The sequence below is a fragment of the Molossus molossus genome, unplaced genomic scaffold (assembly GCF_014108415.1).
Source record: "Molossus molossus isolate mMolMol1 unplaced genomic scaffold, mMolMol1.p scaffold_m16_p_12, whole genome shotgun sequence".
In the NCBI taxonomy this organism is placed as follows: Eukaryota; Metazoa; Chordata; class Mammalia; order Chiroptera; family Molossidae; genus Molossus; species Molossus molossus.
Window position 1 is genome coordinate 80,805,500 of NW_023425347.1, and position 15,057 is coordinate 80,820,556.

Genomic DNA, 15,057 nt, shown 5'->3' on the forward strand with positions numbered 1-15,057 from the left:
TCTAAAGAATCACAGGTGAGCCCTGGCCAGTTTGGCTCAGCGGTTAGAGCATCAGCCTGTGGTCCAGAGAGACCCGGTTCGGTTCCCTCTAAGGGCACGTACCTCGGTTGCAGTTTGTCCCCAACCCTGGTTGGTCATGCGGGTGACAGCCACTCGATGTGTCCCTTTCTCATCGATGTTTCTCTCTCTCTCTCTCTTCTCTCCCTCCCTCCCACTCTATCTGAACAAAAAGTGGAAGAATGTCCTCGGGCGAGGATTAAAAAAAAAAAAAGAATCACAGGTGAAAGAGAGGAGGCCACAGGCCGCTGTGGTTATGAAGGGTCAGGAGCATCCCATGCTGACAGCCCCACTGTGGCCCCTGCTGGTGGGTGAGGGATGTCTGTGCAGCCCCAGCTGGTCAGGGTGGGGGAAAGGGGACCCCAGGGGTCAAACTGCATGCGGGTTGGGCATGCTGTTGTCTGGAAGGGAGTGGGCCGTGCAGGGCCCAGAGCACTGACTCCGTGCTGGGAAAGCAGCCAGATGATCACAGACCTGGAAGTCTGGGAGGTCAAGGCTACCACCTGACAGGACACAGGCAGTGCAGTCAGGGGGCCCTGATCGCAACCAGTGGTGTGACTCTGGGTCTGAGTTATTCTTGCTGTTCCTTATCCCCCATCCCTGTCCAATACCAAGGGGGCCATCACAGTACCTCTGCCAGGGTAAGATGAACTAGAAGAGCCCAGATAAAGTGCTGAGCGGAGCACCTGGCTCATATTAAACCCCCAAAAGTGACTATTATTATTACTGCTACGAGCTGTGTGACTCTTCAGTGCTCTAAATTCATCTCATTTTGGTAAAATGGGCTTTATAAATACCAACCGAGAGAGTGGCTATGAGGACTGAAATAAATCCGTGTTAATGGGAGAGCCGAGACTAAACATAGAGCCCTTCCCTGCAGCCGGCAGGGCCAGATTGTAGGGGAAGCAGACCTGGCTTTGATCTCAGCCCTCAGGTGCCAACTGCCCCCATTTCCCTGCCCCCTGCCTGCCTCGCCCGTGCAGTCCACTGTCCCCACAGCCTCTACCCATCCTTGTCCTCCAGCAAAAAGAATCTTTATGACGGGGAGACGGGAGGTTCCTGAGATCTAAATAGTACTCAGAGATGAATACATGCTCTCATACTAATTCAGGGCTGCCCAGCTGTGGCCCACAGGCCGGCTGCTATTTTATAAGTCACGTTTTATGGAACACGTATTGTCTTCGGTGCTTTTGCACCATAATTGAGTCACCGGAAAAGTTGAGCCACTGGAACAGAGACCGTTTGGCGCACGAGGCCCAAAGTATTTGCTCTCTGGTCTTTCACAGAAAACATTTGCCGACCCTGCACTAGTTAACTGCATATATATATCTTACTGAACACATCCCAACAGAGCACGCTCTTCCTGCCAGGCGTTCAATCAGAACGGATCTATGAAGAAGGCGATGTCATTGCTGCCCCTCGGGAGTGCAGAGATGAAAATAGACACCTGAACAAACAGGCACATGCAGGCTCAGCTCCGGTTGGAAAGGCAGGGTGTTACAAAGTAACAGATGGATGGACTGCACTCTTGTATGTCAAGAGCAGGAACTGAAGTGCAAGTGGAACCCCAATACAACTCCATAAGTGGGGTCCCCCAAACCCAATGTAAGACATGGGCTTGTGAGGTTGCAGAATCAATGAAACAACCAGAGCCCTTGTTTGGTTAATGGCTGGGAGTTCCAGGACCTGGGAGTGAGCTGTCAATCACGTTATTCCCAGATGTACATTCTGTCCGAATGTGTCACTGTGGGACTTTATAGTTTATACCGGATGCCAGGGGCTTCACAGAGATAGTGACATTTAGGTGTGGCCTTGAGGGATGAGTAGGAGTTTGCCAGGTGGGGAATTTGAGATGGAGCCAGGTGTGCTTGGGGATCCCGTGGTTTCTAATAGCAGTGGTGGAGGGGAAAGAACGCAGAAGCGGGGGATACAACGGAAAATGTCAGAGGGGTCAGACCACAGAAGGATGGGGCTCTGGGAGCCCAACATTTGATTCATCCTGACAGCACTGGGAAGGCTCTCGAGGTGTTTTTTTTTGCTTTCCTTTAATTTGTATTAATCTTTCAAATCATTATTGATTCTTGTATGAATCATGCAAAAGATCAGAGGGCCTGCTTTTGCGTGTGCCTTAGTGCTAGGGAACCCCCTGGGCATGTGTGTGCCTGACAGGTGAGCAGGGCGGGGCCGTGGTGAATGTATCTTCCTGAACACTCGCTCTGGCCTCGCTGGGGAAGGCCAGCAGCAGGGAATTCGAAGTTGGGCGCAGAAGTCCAGGGGAGAGGTGACCAGGGTCTTCAAATGAGAAGGAAGGATAGGCGGGTGTGACTTATGGGGGGCAGGGAAGTTCAAGGGCGAGACTAGCCCCCGCAGCCAAAGCCTTGCAACAGGAAAGGCCCTGGAGAGTGACCAGTACACAGCTCAGGAGATAAAGCCAACTGGGCTAATGGGATAACTTACGTGTCGACTTGCCTGGTTGTCACCCTAAATGGTCCCCCCAAGGAGAACGAGTGTAACTCCCTTATGGGGGTGTTGTAAGGTACACCAGTCCCCACAGACACTATGTGGAGTGGTCAATGCAAGAATGGCCCAGTGCCAGCGGCAAGTACATGGGCTCAGCATCCAGGCAGTGCTGTGGAAACCCAGCTGTGCGCCCCAAAGAGCGGTGCAGCCTTGGGTAAATGCCCCAACCTCTCCTGCAATCAATCATGCTGATCTCAACAAGGGATAATAATGGCTTCTCTCCGTGGGTTGTTGGGAGGATTAATTAAGATCATTAAGTCATTCAATACATCAATAATTTAAATCAAGGTATTATTATACATCAGGCACTCTTCTAGGAGGTGGGACACAGAAATGAACAAAATAGATCTGTTCTCATGGAGCTTCCATTGTAGCAGGGTGAGAGAAACATAAACAAATGAATGTATCAAACGTATAATATGTCAGATGGGAGGAGAGGAAGTGGAGACAGAAGGTATAGACAACTCTTTGGGGATGGATATATGTACAAAGTACTCGACACCTAGGATGTGTGATAAATTATGTTTACAAGGCCGGACAGCCAAAGAGGAAGGGATTGACCAAGATTAGCTAAGGCAGTGTGTGATGTACCTGTCCCAGATAGGTACCCAGAAGATAGTGGTTTCTGTTGCTTCTCCTATGACCACGCCCATTGCCCCTCAGTCACACAAGCACACACGTGCGCACACACACCTGGCCCACAGGTAGCACTATCTTCTCTTTCCCTGCTCAGAGTTGTAGCCGGCTAAATCCTTCTCCCTGAATCCTAAATCCTTCTCCCTGAATCCTTCTTCCCGGCCATCCTGCAACTTTGTATCAACTGGGCGGCCATGGAGATGAAACAAGTTACTTGATGGAGATAAGAAATCAAGACATATGGAGGGTGCTTGTCCAGAGAGCATAAACGGCTCTTCATTATAGTATGGGAACTAAAGTCTCAAATTAAAAATAAAGGAAGGCAGGATGTAGCTTTTGCCGCACTCCAGCCACAGAGGACTTCATTGTCATACAATCACTGAGGATATTATGTTGATTGGCAAGAGCCCGGCTTTGTAGAAAGGACAAAATTCCCCACTGCTAATCTACAGTGGAATTGTTCAGTGCCAGGCACCGCTTTAATAATATTGTTCTGGGCTGCGTTGGATGTAAATACCCCACTCTTCGTTTTGCAAGCAATCAAAGGGAAGTTTTATAGATGGGAGAGCAGGAACGGTTATAATATCTGTGTCAAGAAACACATGAGCAAAATCGAAAAATCAAAGAACACTGTGCCTTAGAAAGGCTTCGCTTTGTGGCTTATCTTCAATCTCCCCCGTCTGTCCAGCAAGTTGCGCATCAGACACATTACAAAAGACCACACTTTAAATGTTGCCCTTGACATTATTAAAAAGTACAGGATTGGCAAATCAGACGAGAGAAAATCAAACCAGACTGAAATCTGGACACTCAGATAATCACCCTTCGCCTGCTCACAGTGTCTGGAATTATAAAGGGAAGAAAGGAGCTCGGGCTTATTAAGCACCCACTATGTGCCGGGCTTATTAAGCACCCACTATGTGCCGGGCTCTTTGTCTCTTGTCAGAAGCAGCATCACATGCCCATTAGGAGTGCTGAACCATGGAGCCAGGAAGACCTAGAGTCACAGCCTAGCTCTTCCGTTTTAAGCTGTGTGGCCTTGGGCAACTTACATAAGCTCTCTGTGCCTCCGTTTTTCCACCTGTACAATAAGGATAATAGGTATCCCACAGGATGATTTTGATCTTTATTTAATCTGCACAGTAGCCCTGTGAAAGGGTGTCTTAACCCCCAGTACCTATGAATGTGATCTTATTTGGAAATAAAGTCTTTCCAGTTGATGAAGTTAGGGTGAGACCAGTCGGGTGTGTCCTGATCCAACGTGACTGGTTTTCTTCTAAAAAGGTGAAATTGGGACATGGAGGGAGAATGCCATGTGATGATGAAGGGTTGGATGGTGCATCTACCAGCCAAAGAATGCCAAAGATCGCTAGAAAAACACCAGAAGCTAAGAAGACACAAGGAAGGGCTCCCCTCCAAGTTTCAGAGAGGCCCTGGCCCTGCCCACACCTCGATTTGGGGATTTGGGGCGTCTGCCCTCCATGGCTGTGAGACAGAAGTATCTGCTGTGTTATGCCAGCCAGTTTGTGATACTTTGTTTCAGCAGCCCTAGCAAACTAACACACCCCCACCATTGGAATAAAAATGCCCTTATTTTTAGAGGAGGAATTGAAGCCCAGAGAGGTCAAGTTTACATCTCAAGATCACTCAGCTTTAGGTGGAGGAGCTGGCCTCTCTGGGCCCAGCGTCTGCCGTCTCTCTGACCCCCGGTGGCCTCTCGGGAGCAGAGCTCCAGAAGGAAAGGGCGGCGAGGTGGGAAACGGCCCCCATTCCTCACACCCAAGTCCCAGTGGAGGTGCCCGGTGGAGTGGCCTGATTATGAACAGTTCATTAAGTAAAGAGCAGTGAGTGTTTGAGAGTGACTTTTTTAAAAGAATCGATTTTTATTTATAGTGACGTTCCAGTCATTAATTTTGAAGGAAGAAAGCCCAAAGCAGAAGTAGGTTCATTAAAAATTTGACATTAGTAATTTAATTAAATTGGGTCTTTGCGTCCCGTTGCGGAAAATGAACCGTTAGTTCTGCTCCAGTTCTCAGCCCGTTTCCTCTGGTTGGCTTCCTCCCCTCACCCTAGCTTGCTTTCTTCTCCAAATGTTTACCTGGCCTGCCCCTCCCACCCCCAACACACACACACACACACACACACACACACACACACGCACACGCCACTGCCTCTGCTGCAAGCCAGTAGCACAGAATCATGGGAAATGCCATCTGAGCGAGCAAGAGCAGCATGGGAAAGCCTTGGAAGCCAACAGGAGGATCATGGGTAATGCCGAGCTATCCAGCAGCATGGGCTCATGGGAAACATTAAGGAAGCCAGCAGCCAATTATGGGAAATGCCAAGGAAACCAGCAGTGCGGGATTATGGGAAATGCTAAGCTGGGTTAGTGGACAGGCTGATGGAGGTACATTCTTTCGTCTGGGTCATCTCACTTGTCGGAGGAAGAGCTGTTCCTTCCTTAAGATGACTCATGAAAACATAAGCCTCTTGAGGGCCTAATTCACCGCTATAGTTGCTCCAAGCACAGTAGGCCCACCATACATTTTTGTTGCATGAAGGAATTACTATATGAAGAGGAACTCTCCCAAACGACTAATTAGTGAACACACAAATATGTCCCTACAAGTGCCAGGCACAGTGTTCGACCCCCGGAGACCAGCCAGGACCCTGCCCACTGGCTCTGTAGCCCAGGGAAACGATAGCATCTGCCATTTTTTGAGCATCTGTTATGTGCTGGACATGGTGCCAGGCATTCATCATTTATTATCAGTAACCATCCCAACCACTAGATACTACTGTCCTCCTTTCTCAGAGAGGTCACAGGACTCAAGGCAGTGACAGCGCCTGGTTTCAGACACAGATCAAGTTGGCCCAAAGTCTGTCCTTTCCCCCTGCACCTACCTAGCTCCTCCTGGAAGGAGAAGAGGTGGAGGAGGAGGGAAAGCCTTCTTTGCGGGTTCTGAGACCACCAGGGCTGGCAGAGGGGATCCTGCCAGGGTATTCCTGGCAACATGGGCAGGAGGAGGTACTGCAAGGGCCTGGGAAGCCCTCTAGAATCCAGGCTGGCCACCTCCACTTCATCTTTATTCCTCATTATTCCCCATCCTGCCTCTCACTCCAGGCTCCCTGAGCGCCTAGGTTAGCTAGCCTCAGGGCCTTTGCACATGACATTCCTGCTTCCTGAAACACTCTTTGGACTAGCTAGTAATTCCCTCAGGGTTCAGCATAATTGTCACCTCTTCCAGGAAGCCATCTCTGAACCACTCACACTGGTTTGGTCCCCGCCTGGTAGCATACCTTTATTCACGCACATCTTCCACCAAACTGGGAGTATAGGTTCACTTATATTGTATTTACTGTATGCCACACACTGTCCCATGCACTTTTCATACCTTAACTCATTTAGCTCTCACAACCACCCCAGGAGGGAGGAAGGTACTGTTGTGATCACTGTCCTACAAATGAGACTGAGACACAGAGAAACTGAGAGACTTGCTCAAGGCCCCGCAGGTAGTAAGCTGTCGGGCAGGGATGTAAACCTCGGCACTGCGGCTCTCAAGCCTGAACTCCAGCCTCAGTAAATCATCGCAGGGGAATTAATGGAGAGGTGTTTGGCTGGGAGTCTGGGTGCGGCTGGGACTCCTCATCCTCACCCCTTGGGGACGTCCTGGAATGGTGGGAGGTGTGACCTTCAGGGCACAGGCAATTCCAGCTCTGGGGAGGAAGGCAGAGAGTAGGGGGAGCTGGGTGAAGTTGAAGGGTGACTGGGGCACAAAGGAGCTGGGCACTCCCTCCCTCCTGACCGGTGGGGCATGATGCTCCTGCACCTCACCAAGACTGTGTCCCCCGGACAATGAGAGCACTCGCGCAGCTGGCCGCGATGCTTTTGTCTCAGGCCACACACTACACCGAATTCTCCAGCTCCCCGTTTTCTCCTTCAAACGGGTCAGTCAGATCCGAACTCGAGGCTCCTGTCTTCCCACCTCACTGCCTATGCACTAGTGGCTCCTTCAACTTCCCAACCTATGGGGCCAAAGTACCCCTCCGGCTGCCAGGGCCGACACATGAAGGGAAGCACGTTGGTTTAATGAGCACCTACTCCATGCCATGCTCCGTGCCCCTTCCATGGTGTCTGTGAGGAGCGTGGAGTCTGACACCAGGGCAGAAAAACCCAAGAGATTTCAGTGATTTTCTTGGGGCATCTTGAGTGAGGGGGTGGAGGTCATCCACACCCAGGCTGTGCAGAGAAAAGGTGGTAGAAATCACTGGGTGTGGCTCCTGAGCAGAGACCTGCGTGTATTCGGGGCTAGGCAGCCAACCTCCTCCCAGAAGAGACGGAGGGGGCGTGCCCAGGGAGGTGCTGCCGAAGCAGAGTACAGGGCTTGCGCTTAGAGCTGCGTGTCTCTCCCTCTCCTTACAGTGCTCCCGAGTCACACGTGCGGGAACCCTGGGAGGTTGCCCAATGGCGTCCAGCAGGGCTCAACCTTCAACCTGGGCGACAAGGTCCGCTACAGCTGCAACCCCGGCTTCTTCCTGGAGGGCCACGCCGTGCTCACCTGCCACGCCGGCTCCGAGAACAGTGCCACGTGGGACTTCCCCCTGCCCTCCTGCAGAGGTGGGTGGCCAGACAGGGTCCTGTGGGTGGGTGGATGGTGATTGGGAGGGAATGCTGGAGCTTTCAGTGGGACCCCATCTCCAGTGGGGATGCAGCACCTCCACTCCAGCAGGGTGTGGGGTACTCACTGTGGGGAGACCACGTCTGGAGGACACCGAGGGTCCTCAGAGTCCCTAGGTATCCTAGGGTCTTCTCAACCTCACCTGACCGCCTCGCCCTCGGGTGTGTTCTCTCTCAGTCTCCTTCCCCTATATCTGCACCTCCAGGCTGCCCTCACCCCTGCCTGCCCGTCTCAGAGAAGCATGTTCCTCTGCCGCACGAACACCTCCCCTGGTGTGTGGCTCTCCCAGCTGCTCTCCTGTGGACCGCACCCTGCCACTTAGCTTTTCTCTTTCCTGAATGGATCCTCTCAGTCTGCAAATATGCTCAAACCGTCTTCACCCCAATAGTCACCCCCACTCCCCCCAATGCTCCAGCTGCCTCCGCCCCCACCTGGGTGACCAACTGGTCCTGGTTTGCTGGGACTTGGTCATTTTTAGCTCTTATCTGCTTCTTATCTGATGATAAAAATAACACATGATCATTTTTCATTGATCTTAGATAATAGCAGAGAAGAATAAAGAAACAAAATGTATCTGTTTTAACCACGATGTTCACGTATTTCCTTCCCATTTTCTTATAGTACATACGCCATATATGCGTATATCATGAATATCTGCATCACTAAGATTATAATGCAGGTACCTATTTTTAAGCCACCTTTTAAAAACTGAGAGTGACCACTGGGCTTCCCTGCACCACCAGAAACGCCAGCATCTTGAAGGCCCGCGGCCTGTCTCTCCTCACCTCCGGACTCCCCGCAGGCCCCGCCCCCAGCGTTCTGCAGCTCATGGCCCAGTCACATGGGAATTGTGTTGGCCCTAATTTTCTTTGACCTCTCCACAGCCTTTGCACTACTGACCACTCTTCTCTTCTTGACATTCTCATCCTTAAGTTCTGTGGACCCCAGACCCCAGATACAGGACGTGGGATCGGCTCAAGGAGCTGAGCAGTGATTGGAAGGAGCTCTCCTTGGGCTCCGGTTTTACTTTCACGTAGAGGAGGATTCTCTGTAATTGCTCCCACCCCGGGCACACACCCTTTCTACCATCGGCCCCAGGATGGAAGATTCTTGGCACACACATCGTCCCCATTCTTCCCACTCCGATGGCAGGCAGAATAACTGACCAGCACACCCTCCTGCTGGGGTCCGGACACGGCCCCGAGGCCTTTCCTCCAGGCCAGCCGCAGCCAGTCAGTCCGAGCTGCCGCTGGCTTAGCCCCTCAACCAACTGGATCGGCCCGCCTCACGGGTCTTCCTTGGTGGAGCCCAAGGGGACTGGGGCCTCCTTTCTTGCCTTCCTAAGCCCCTTCCTCTCAGGCCCGCTTCTCGCGTGGGGCACCTGTCTTCATGTGCTCGGTATCAGGGAAGGCCAGACCGGTCAGGCCCCTGGGCGTGGCCCTGAGTGGCAGCCATGGCCGGAAGCGACCGCACCCCCTTCCTTCAGCATCCGGGGCGCCCCCTGCCCAGGGGCTGTCACCGTTTAGCACACTGACCCTCCTTCCAAGGAGGGGAGTCAGAGCTGTGACGTGAAAATAGAAAACATGATAGGAAGTGAACGCTTAGGTTGTGAAGCAGAAACCTACCATTCCGCTCCCTTCCCAGCACCACGCACGCACACGCACACGCACACACACACACACACACACACACGGTTAGTCCCCGCGGACACGGAAAACAGGGAGCGCGAGCGTGGGAGGCAGAGGGGCTGCAGGGCTCCTGGGAAGTGTGACCCGCGTCAGTCCCATCCCAGGGGTGCAAACCCCTGTCCTCGCAGCCTTCGGAGGCTGTGTCCACTTGAGCTGCCCCTGGGCCTTGAACTCGCCTCCCTGGGCTCTGCTTTGCCAACTTCGGTCAGGAACTTGGCCCATTTTATGATCCCCTTCCCAAAGAAAATCAAACGAAAATAAACACGGAAAACCCAAACCGCGAGCACAGGTGTTCGTGTGGCGCCGCCTTCGCTGAGGTTGTGGCAGTGGCGGCACCTGGCCTGGCAGTGGCCCGAATGGCTCACAGTGAAGGTCTGGGCAGGCAGGAGCCCGGCCCCTGGGCGGCTCCCTGGCCTCTGTCATCAGCTGTGGCGCCCCTGTGGTGTGAGTCACACCATGTCCCCTCTCTCCAGCCTCCTCCACGTGCAGCCTCCCGACCTTGGCCCCGTCTCGGGACCTCCTCTGACTCTTAGACACAGGGGCCCGGTTGCCCCTTGGCTTTACCATCTCCTTGCGGGCGGAGGCCTCTCTTCCCCACCCAAGCTGTTTAGGGTTAGGGTGGTGTTTTTCTGCACAAAGAGTGCTTTCACCGGGATGACACGCTGGGGCTGGCGTTAAAAGAGCCTCTATGTGAACTCACTAGAGAAAGACCAGTGAGGAGGGCCGTCTCTCGGAGGTCTTCCTTCCCGGGTGTCTGGGCACCCAGGCCCCGGGGCCTTTCAGGGGGCGGAGTGAGCTGGGGTGAGCTGCTCCCCCAGCAGCCACAGCACAGCAGCGACTTGTGGGCAGGGGCCCCTTTTGGTGGCAGACGACATTCTTTCCCCCAAGCCTCCCCTGATTCTCAGGACCGCAGGCTGATGCTCTAACCGCTGAGCCAAACCGGCCAGGGCGAATTGAGTCTTCTATTTTTTTTTATCCTCACCCGAGGACATTTTTCGATATTTTTGTTCAGATAGAGTGGGAGGGAGGGAGAGAGAGAGAGAGAAACATCGATGTGAAAGGGACACATCGAGTGGTCGCCACCCACACGACCCAACCAGGGCCGGGGACAAACTGCAACCGAGGTACGTGCCCTTAGCGGGAACCGAACCTGGGTCTCTCCAGACCGCAGGCCAATGCTCTAACTGCTGAACCAAACCGGCCAGGGCTCCCCTGATTCTCTTTTGGCCTCTCAGACAATGATGAATCTTCTTAAATGTGAGGCTTCTTCTCACAAACGTTTTGCCCCTCTTGGAATTGCTCAGCCCCTGCATGGCTTCTGATTATTGCTTGGGGGCGACTCTTTGATCTCTACCTCCAACCCTGCCCCTGTCCTAAGCGCCAGGCCCATGCAGGGATCAAAGGCCACCAAACCCTCCCCAGAGTACACCTCAAATGGGGCGTGTCCCAAACCCACTCTTTCTGTTCTCCCAAACCTGCTGTTTGTGCTGCCTTCCCAGCTTGGGAAGAGTGTCAAGGTGGCCCAGCCAGACCCCCAGTGGCACCTTACACCCCTCACCGTGGCTCCCTGCTTGTCCTGGCGAATCCCCCCCTCACTGGCCCTCTCCTCCCGCCTCCGCCGCTGTTCAGGGGCCCTGGCTGCTGGCGACCCAGGACCTCTCAGCTCTCACGGCCAAGTGTCCACCTTTGGGCAGCCGCCCTCCAGTCTCACCACACATATCCCAGCCCATTCTCTGCTGCCGAGCGAACTTTCTAAGACACGGATCTGACAGAATCGCTTGTTGCTTAGAATCCTGCCAGGGGGTCTCCATCACTGACGGGGTCAAGTTCAGATTCCTCAGCTTGGGGCACAAGGCCCTTCTGGAAAGACCCTCAGGCCTGCCTTCCTGAGTCCCCCCCGAATAACTTCAGCCACAACGGAGAATGCTCCCTTCTGGGACCCACCCGGGAAGCCAGCCGAGGATGCCACATCTTGCTTTAGAGGGGCTTCGAGCCTGGAGACCCCTTGGTGCCTGAGGGGCTGAGATGTGGCTCTCCCACCCTCGGGTCCCCCAGCACCGCCCCACAGCTGTGCTTCAGGTCCATTTCTCTATTTTAATTCACCACAAGCTGCAAGAATGGCCTAGAAGCACCCTCAGTAATGTCCATGATTTATTCCCTGAAAGTGGTTTTGTGGACTGCCCTTCCGCAGGAGCTGAGCCGAACAGAGCCGGGGTGCTCGCCGGGCGCTGCGCCGTGCCAGGCGCTGCGGTCATGCCAGAGTTAGCAGGGTGCTACTCAGGAAGGATTAGAGCCTTTGGCCTTCCTCCCTCCCATGTAGCACTCTCAAGGGCTGGCATCTGTGAGTGGATAACCCTCATCCACTGGGCCGTGGGCCGTAAATGTTTGCTGCAGGAACGGAGGGCTGGGGTGTCATTCACCAGCAGGATCATGCAGGCTACTGGCCCCAAAGGGACATTACTGGCCCGGGGTAGCCCAGCTGCCCAGCTCTGAGCGACACGAGGCCTTGGAGTCAGGCTTCCAGGAGCAGGTGGGAGGGCGGTACCCCTGCTTCGTATAGGACACGCCGTGTGCCCAGCTGGACGGTGGGCTTGGGCGGGGGACACCGCTCAGACTACGGGGATAGAGACTAGCCGGGTGGGGCAGAGTAGGTGTGAGGCTGACCTCCAGGGAGGCGCATCCCAAGGCCTATGGAGGGAAGGAGGCAGGGCCCAGGACCTCCCTCCGTGTCACTGTCTGTACCTCGTCAAAGGCTTAGGTCCTGGGAGGCCCTGAGCTCCGCGGAACCTCTTTGATCCACTAGCAGGAAGACCACCTGGATTCCAGCAACCGGCCTCTTGGCTTGTGGAGGCCTTGGCCCTGGATCAAAGAAGACCACAGGAGGAAGGAGCAGGGTTCCGGTGTGCTGGAGGCTGAGGCAGGTGGTGGGGAAAACTCCCGAGCGAGAAATGCTTGGCCTCTGAGGCTCACGCCAAACAGGGCAGGCTGCCGCCCGGCCAGGAGACGGGCCTTCGGTCTGCAGAAGTCTGGGCTGCAGGTGCTGAGCTGCATGCCCGAGCTCCTGCCCCAGGAGCCTGTGGATCGCGAAGCAGAAGCAGTGCGCGGGCCTGGAAGAGCTGGGCGTCAGACAGGCCCAAGTTCAACCCTGGCTATGCCAGCTCAGAGCAGGGGCTGCCACTGTGCTGCTAGACCCTCACTGAGCTTTAAAGTGGGGACATGAGTCATGGCCTTCCAGTGCTGACATCATGCTCATTCCCTCACTCGGGAGGCAACAATGTTTCATTGAGTGCCTACTACGCGCCAGACAGCCATCGATTTATTCACTATGTAACGACCGCCTATTAAGTGCCAGATATTGTTGAAGATAACAGACTTGCAGTGTTCAACAAGCCGGGCCAAATCCCATGGCCGCACGGAGTTTGCTTTCTTGCAGCTGGGAGGCAGAGACAGACTAAAGCCAAGTGAACAGACTAAAGCCAAAAGGCAGATCATGATGGGAGCTACGAGGAAGGCGAAGTTGTGAGGAGGAAGGCCTCTGTCGATGGCACTGTCAGGAAAGGACTCTGAGGAGGTGACAGTTGAACTGAATTCTTCTGAATGATAAGAGGGAGCTTGTTATGTGAAGACCGTGGGAAGGGCAGTCCTGACAAAAGGAACAGCAGATGCAAAGGCCCTGAGGCAGAAAAGAGCCTGACAAGTTAGAGGAATAGAAAACAGGCCCGTGTGGCAAAGTAGAGCGAGCAGGGGAGAGGGCAGGGCTGTGGTGAAGCAGGGCAAGAAGATTTGGGGTTTGGTTCTAAGTTCAGGAGGAGTCAGGGGAGAGTTTTAAGAAGAGCTATAGTACAATTTAACTTAATTTTTTTTTTTTTTTTTTTTTATCCTCACCCGAGGACATTTTTCCACTTTTTGTTCAGGTAGAGTGGGAGGGAGAGAGAGGAACAGAGAGAGAGAGAGAAACATCGATGTGAAAGGGACACATCGAGTGGCTGCCACCCGCACAACCGACCAGGGCCGGGGACAAACTGCAACCGAGGTACATGCCCTTAGCGGGAACCGAACCCGGGTCTCCTGGGACCGCAGGCCGACGCTCTAACCGCTGAGCCAAACCGGCCAGGGCTTAACTTAATTTTTTAAGGATCGCGTTGGATGTTAGAAGGAAGAAGGGCTGTCATTCGCAAGAGGCACAGCCAGAGACCAGTTAGGAGGCAGCTAGCGCGGGCGTGCTGGCTGAGATGATGCACGTTGGTGGAGGGGGGCCGTGGCAGAGATGCACAGAAGGCTGGATCGAGGCCGTAGTTTGGGGGCGCAGCCGACAGTCTTGCTGATGGATTAGATGTAGGTGCTAATGGAGCAGAGGGTCAAGGTTGACTCCTAGGCTCTTTCTGGAGGCTGGCGGGAGGGGATGCCAGTGACCAGGATGGGGACAGCCGGGACAGGGAGCAGGAGGCGTGAGCCAGAAGGAGAATCGGGAGTGCTCCTTTGTCCAGCTGAAGTTTGAGATGCCTGTGAGACATCCAAGGGGGGGCATTAATACGGTGGCTGGGGGCAGTTCTGAGCTAGAAAGAGATCGGGAGGGGGCTAGGAGGCCCCAGGTGGCGATGCAGGTCGTGAAGAGGGGCTGGGCACTGCACGCGGGGCCCCATTGTGCTGCTCAAATTATAGAGCATGCAAAAAGCACTGAACACCACGCCAGGTGCAGTGTGGACCTTGAGCGCCGGGCCTCGGGGGACCATGGCTCCCCGGGGGGGTCACTAGTCCTTCTCTCACCCTTGCCATCACCGTTACTGGAGCAGAACCATTCCGAACATGGCTCTGGAATCCGATCACCTGGATTCAAATCCTGGCCTTGTCACTCACACCCACCTGCTGAGTGACTTTGGGCTAGTTACTCAACCTCTCTGGGCCCTGGTTTTCTCTTCCATAGATGAGAATAATATGAGCACTGAGCTCAGAAGGTGGCGGTGAGGCTTGAGTTGATAAATGCTGGCACACAGCAGAGAGCCTTGTTCACGGTAGCGACTCAATGAGAGGTAGCTCTGTGGCTCTGACAGCCACAGCCACTACTGGCCGGCACCCATCAGACACTAGCTGTGTGCCAGACCTTGCATGACCTCATTTAGTTCTTACCAAAACCCTGGGAGGTCACCACAGGTGAAGTACGGTGCCTGTGATCACACGGCTGCAGGTAGTGGAGCCAGGCCTCACCCCGGTCCGTGTGCCCGTCAGCTGTGACCTTGGCCACCACTGTCCGTGGCAGGCAGTCACCATGGCCGTGCCTGTGGCAGGAGACTCGTGATGGCACCACTGCTTCTGGAGCTGCTCCCAGTGACCGCCAAGGCCTGGAGCATGTGCCCTCGGTCGGTGCTGCCCCTGCATGGGTCCAGCAGGTCAGGGACTTCCTGGTCTCCCGTGGTTACCCCCTTGACCTTCTCTTTAACTTGCCCCCTGAGCTCGGTGGGAGGGAAACCTCAGAGGAA

General features: G+C 54.2%; 1 protein-coding gene across 1 annotated transcript in view; it reads left to right on the top strand.

The window, feature by feature from the left end:
* The window catches only part of CSMD2 (CUB and Sushi multiple domains 2), a 558,434-nt gene that overhangs the window by 182,605 nt on the left and 360,772 nt on the right, over nucleotides 1–15,057 (top strand). Inside the window, exon 4 of the mRNA XM_036256013.1 lies at nucleotides 7,637–7,831. Coding sequence (XP_036111906.1) covers nucleotides 7,637–7,831 — 195 coding nt within the window. The remainder of the gene's footprint in view (nucleotides 1–7,636; nucleotides 7,832–15,057) is intronic.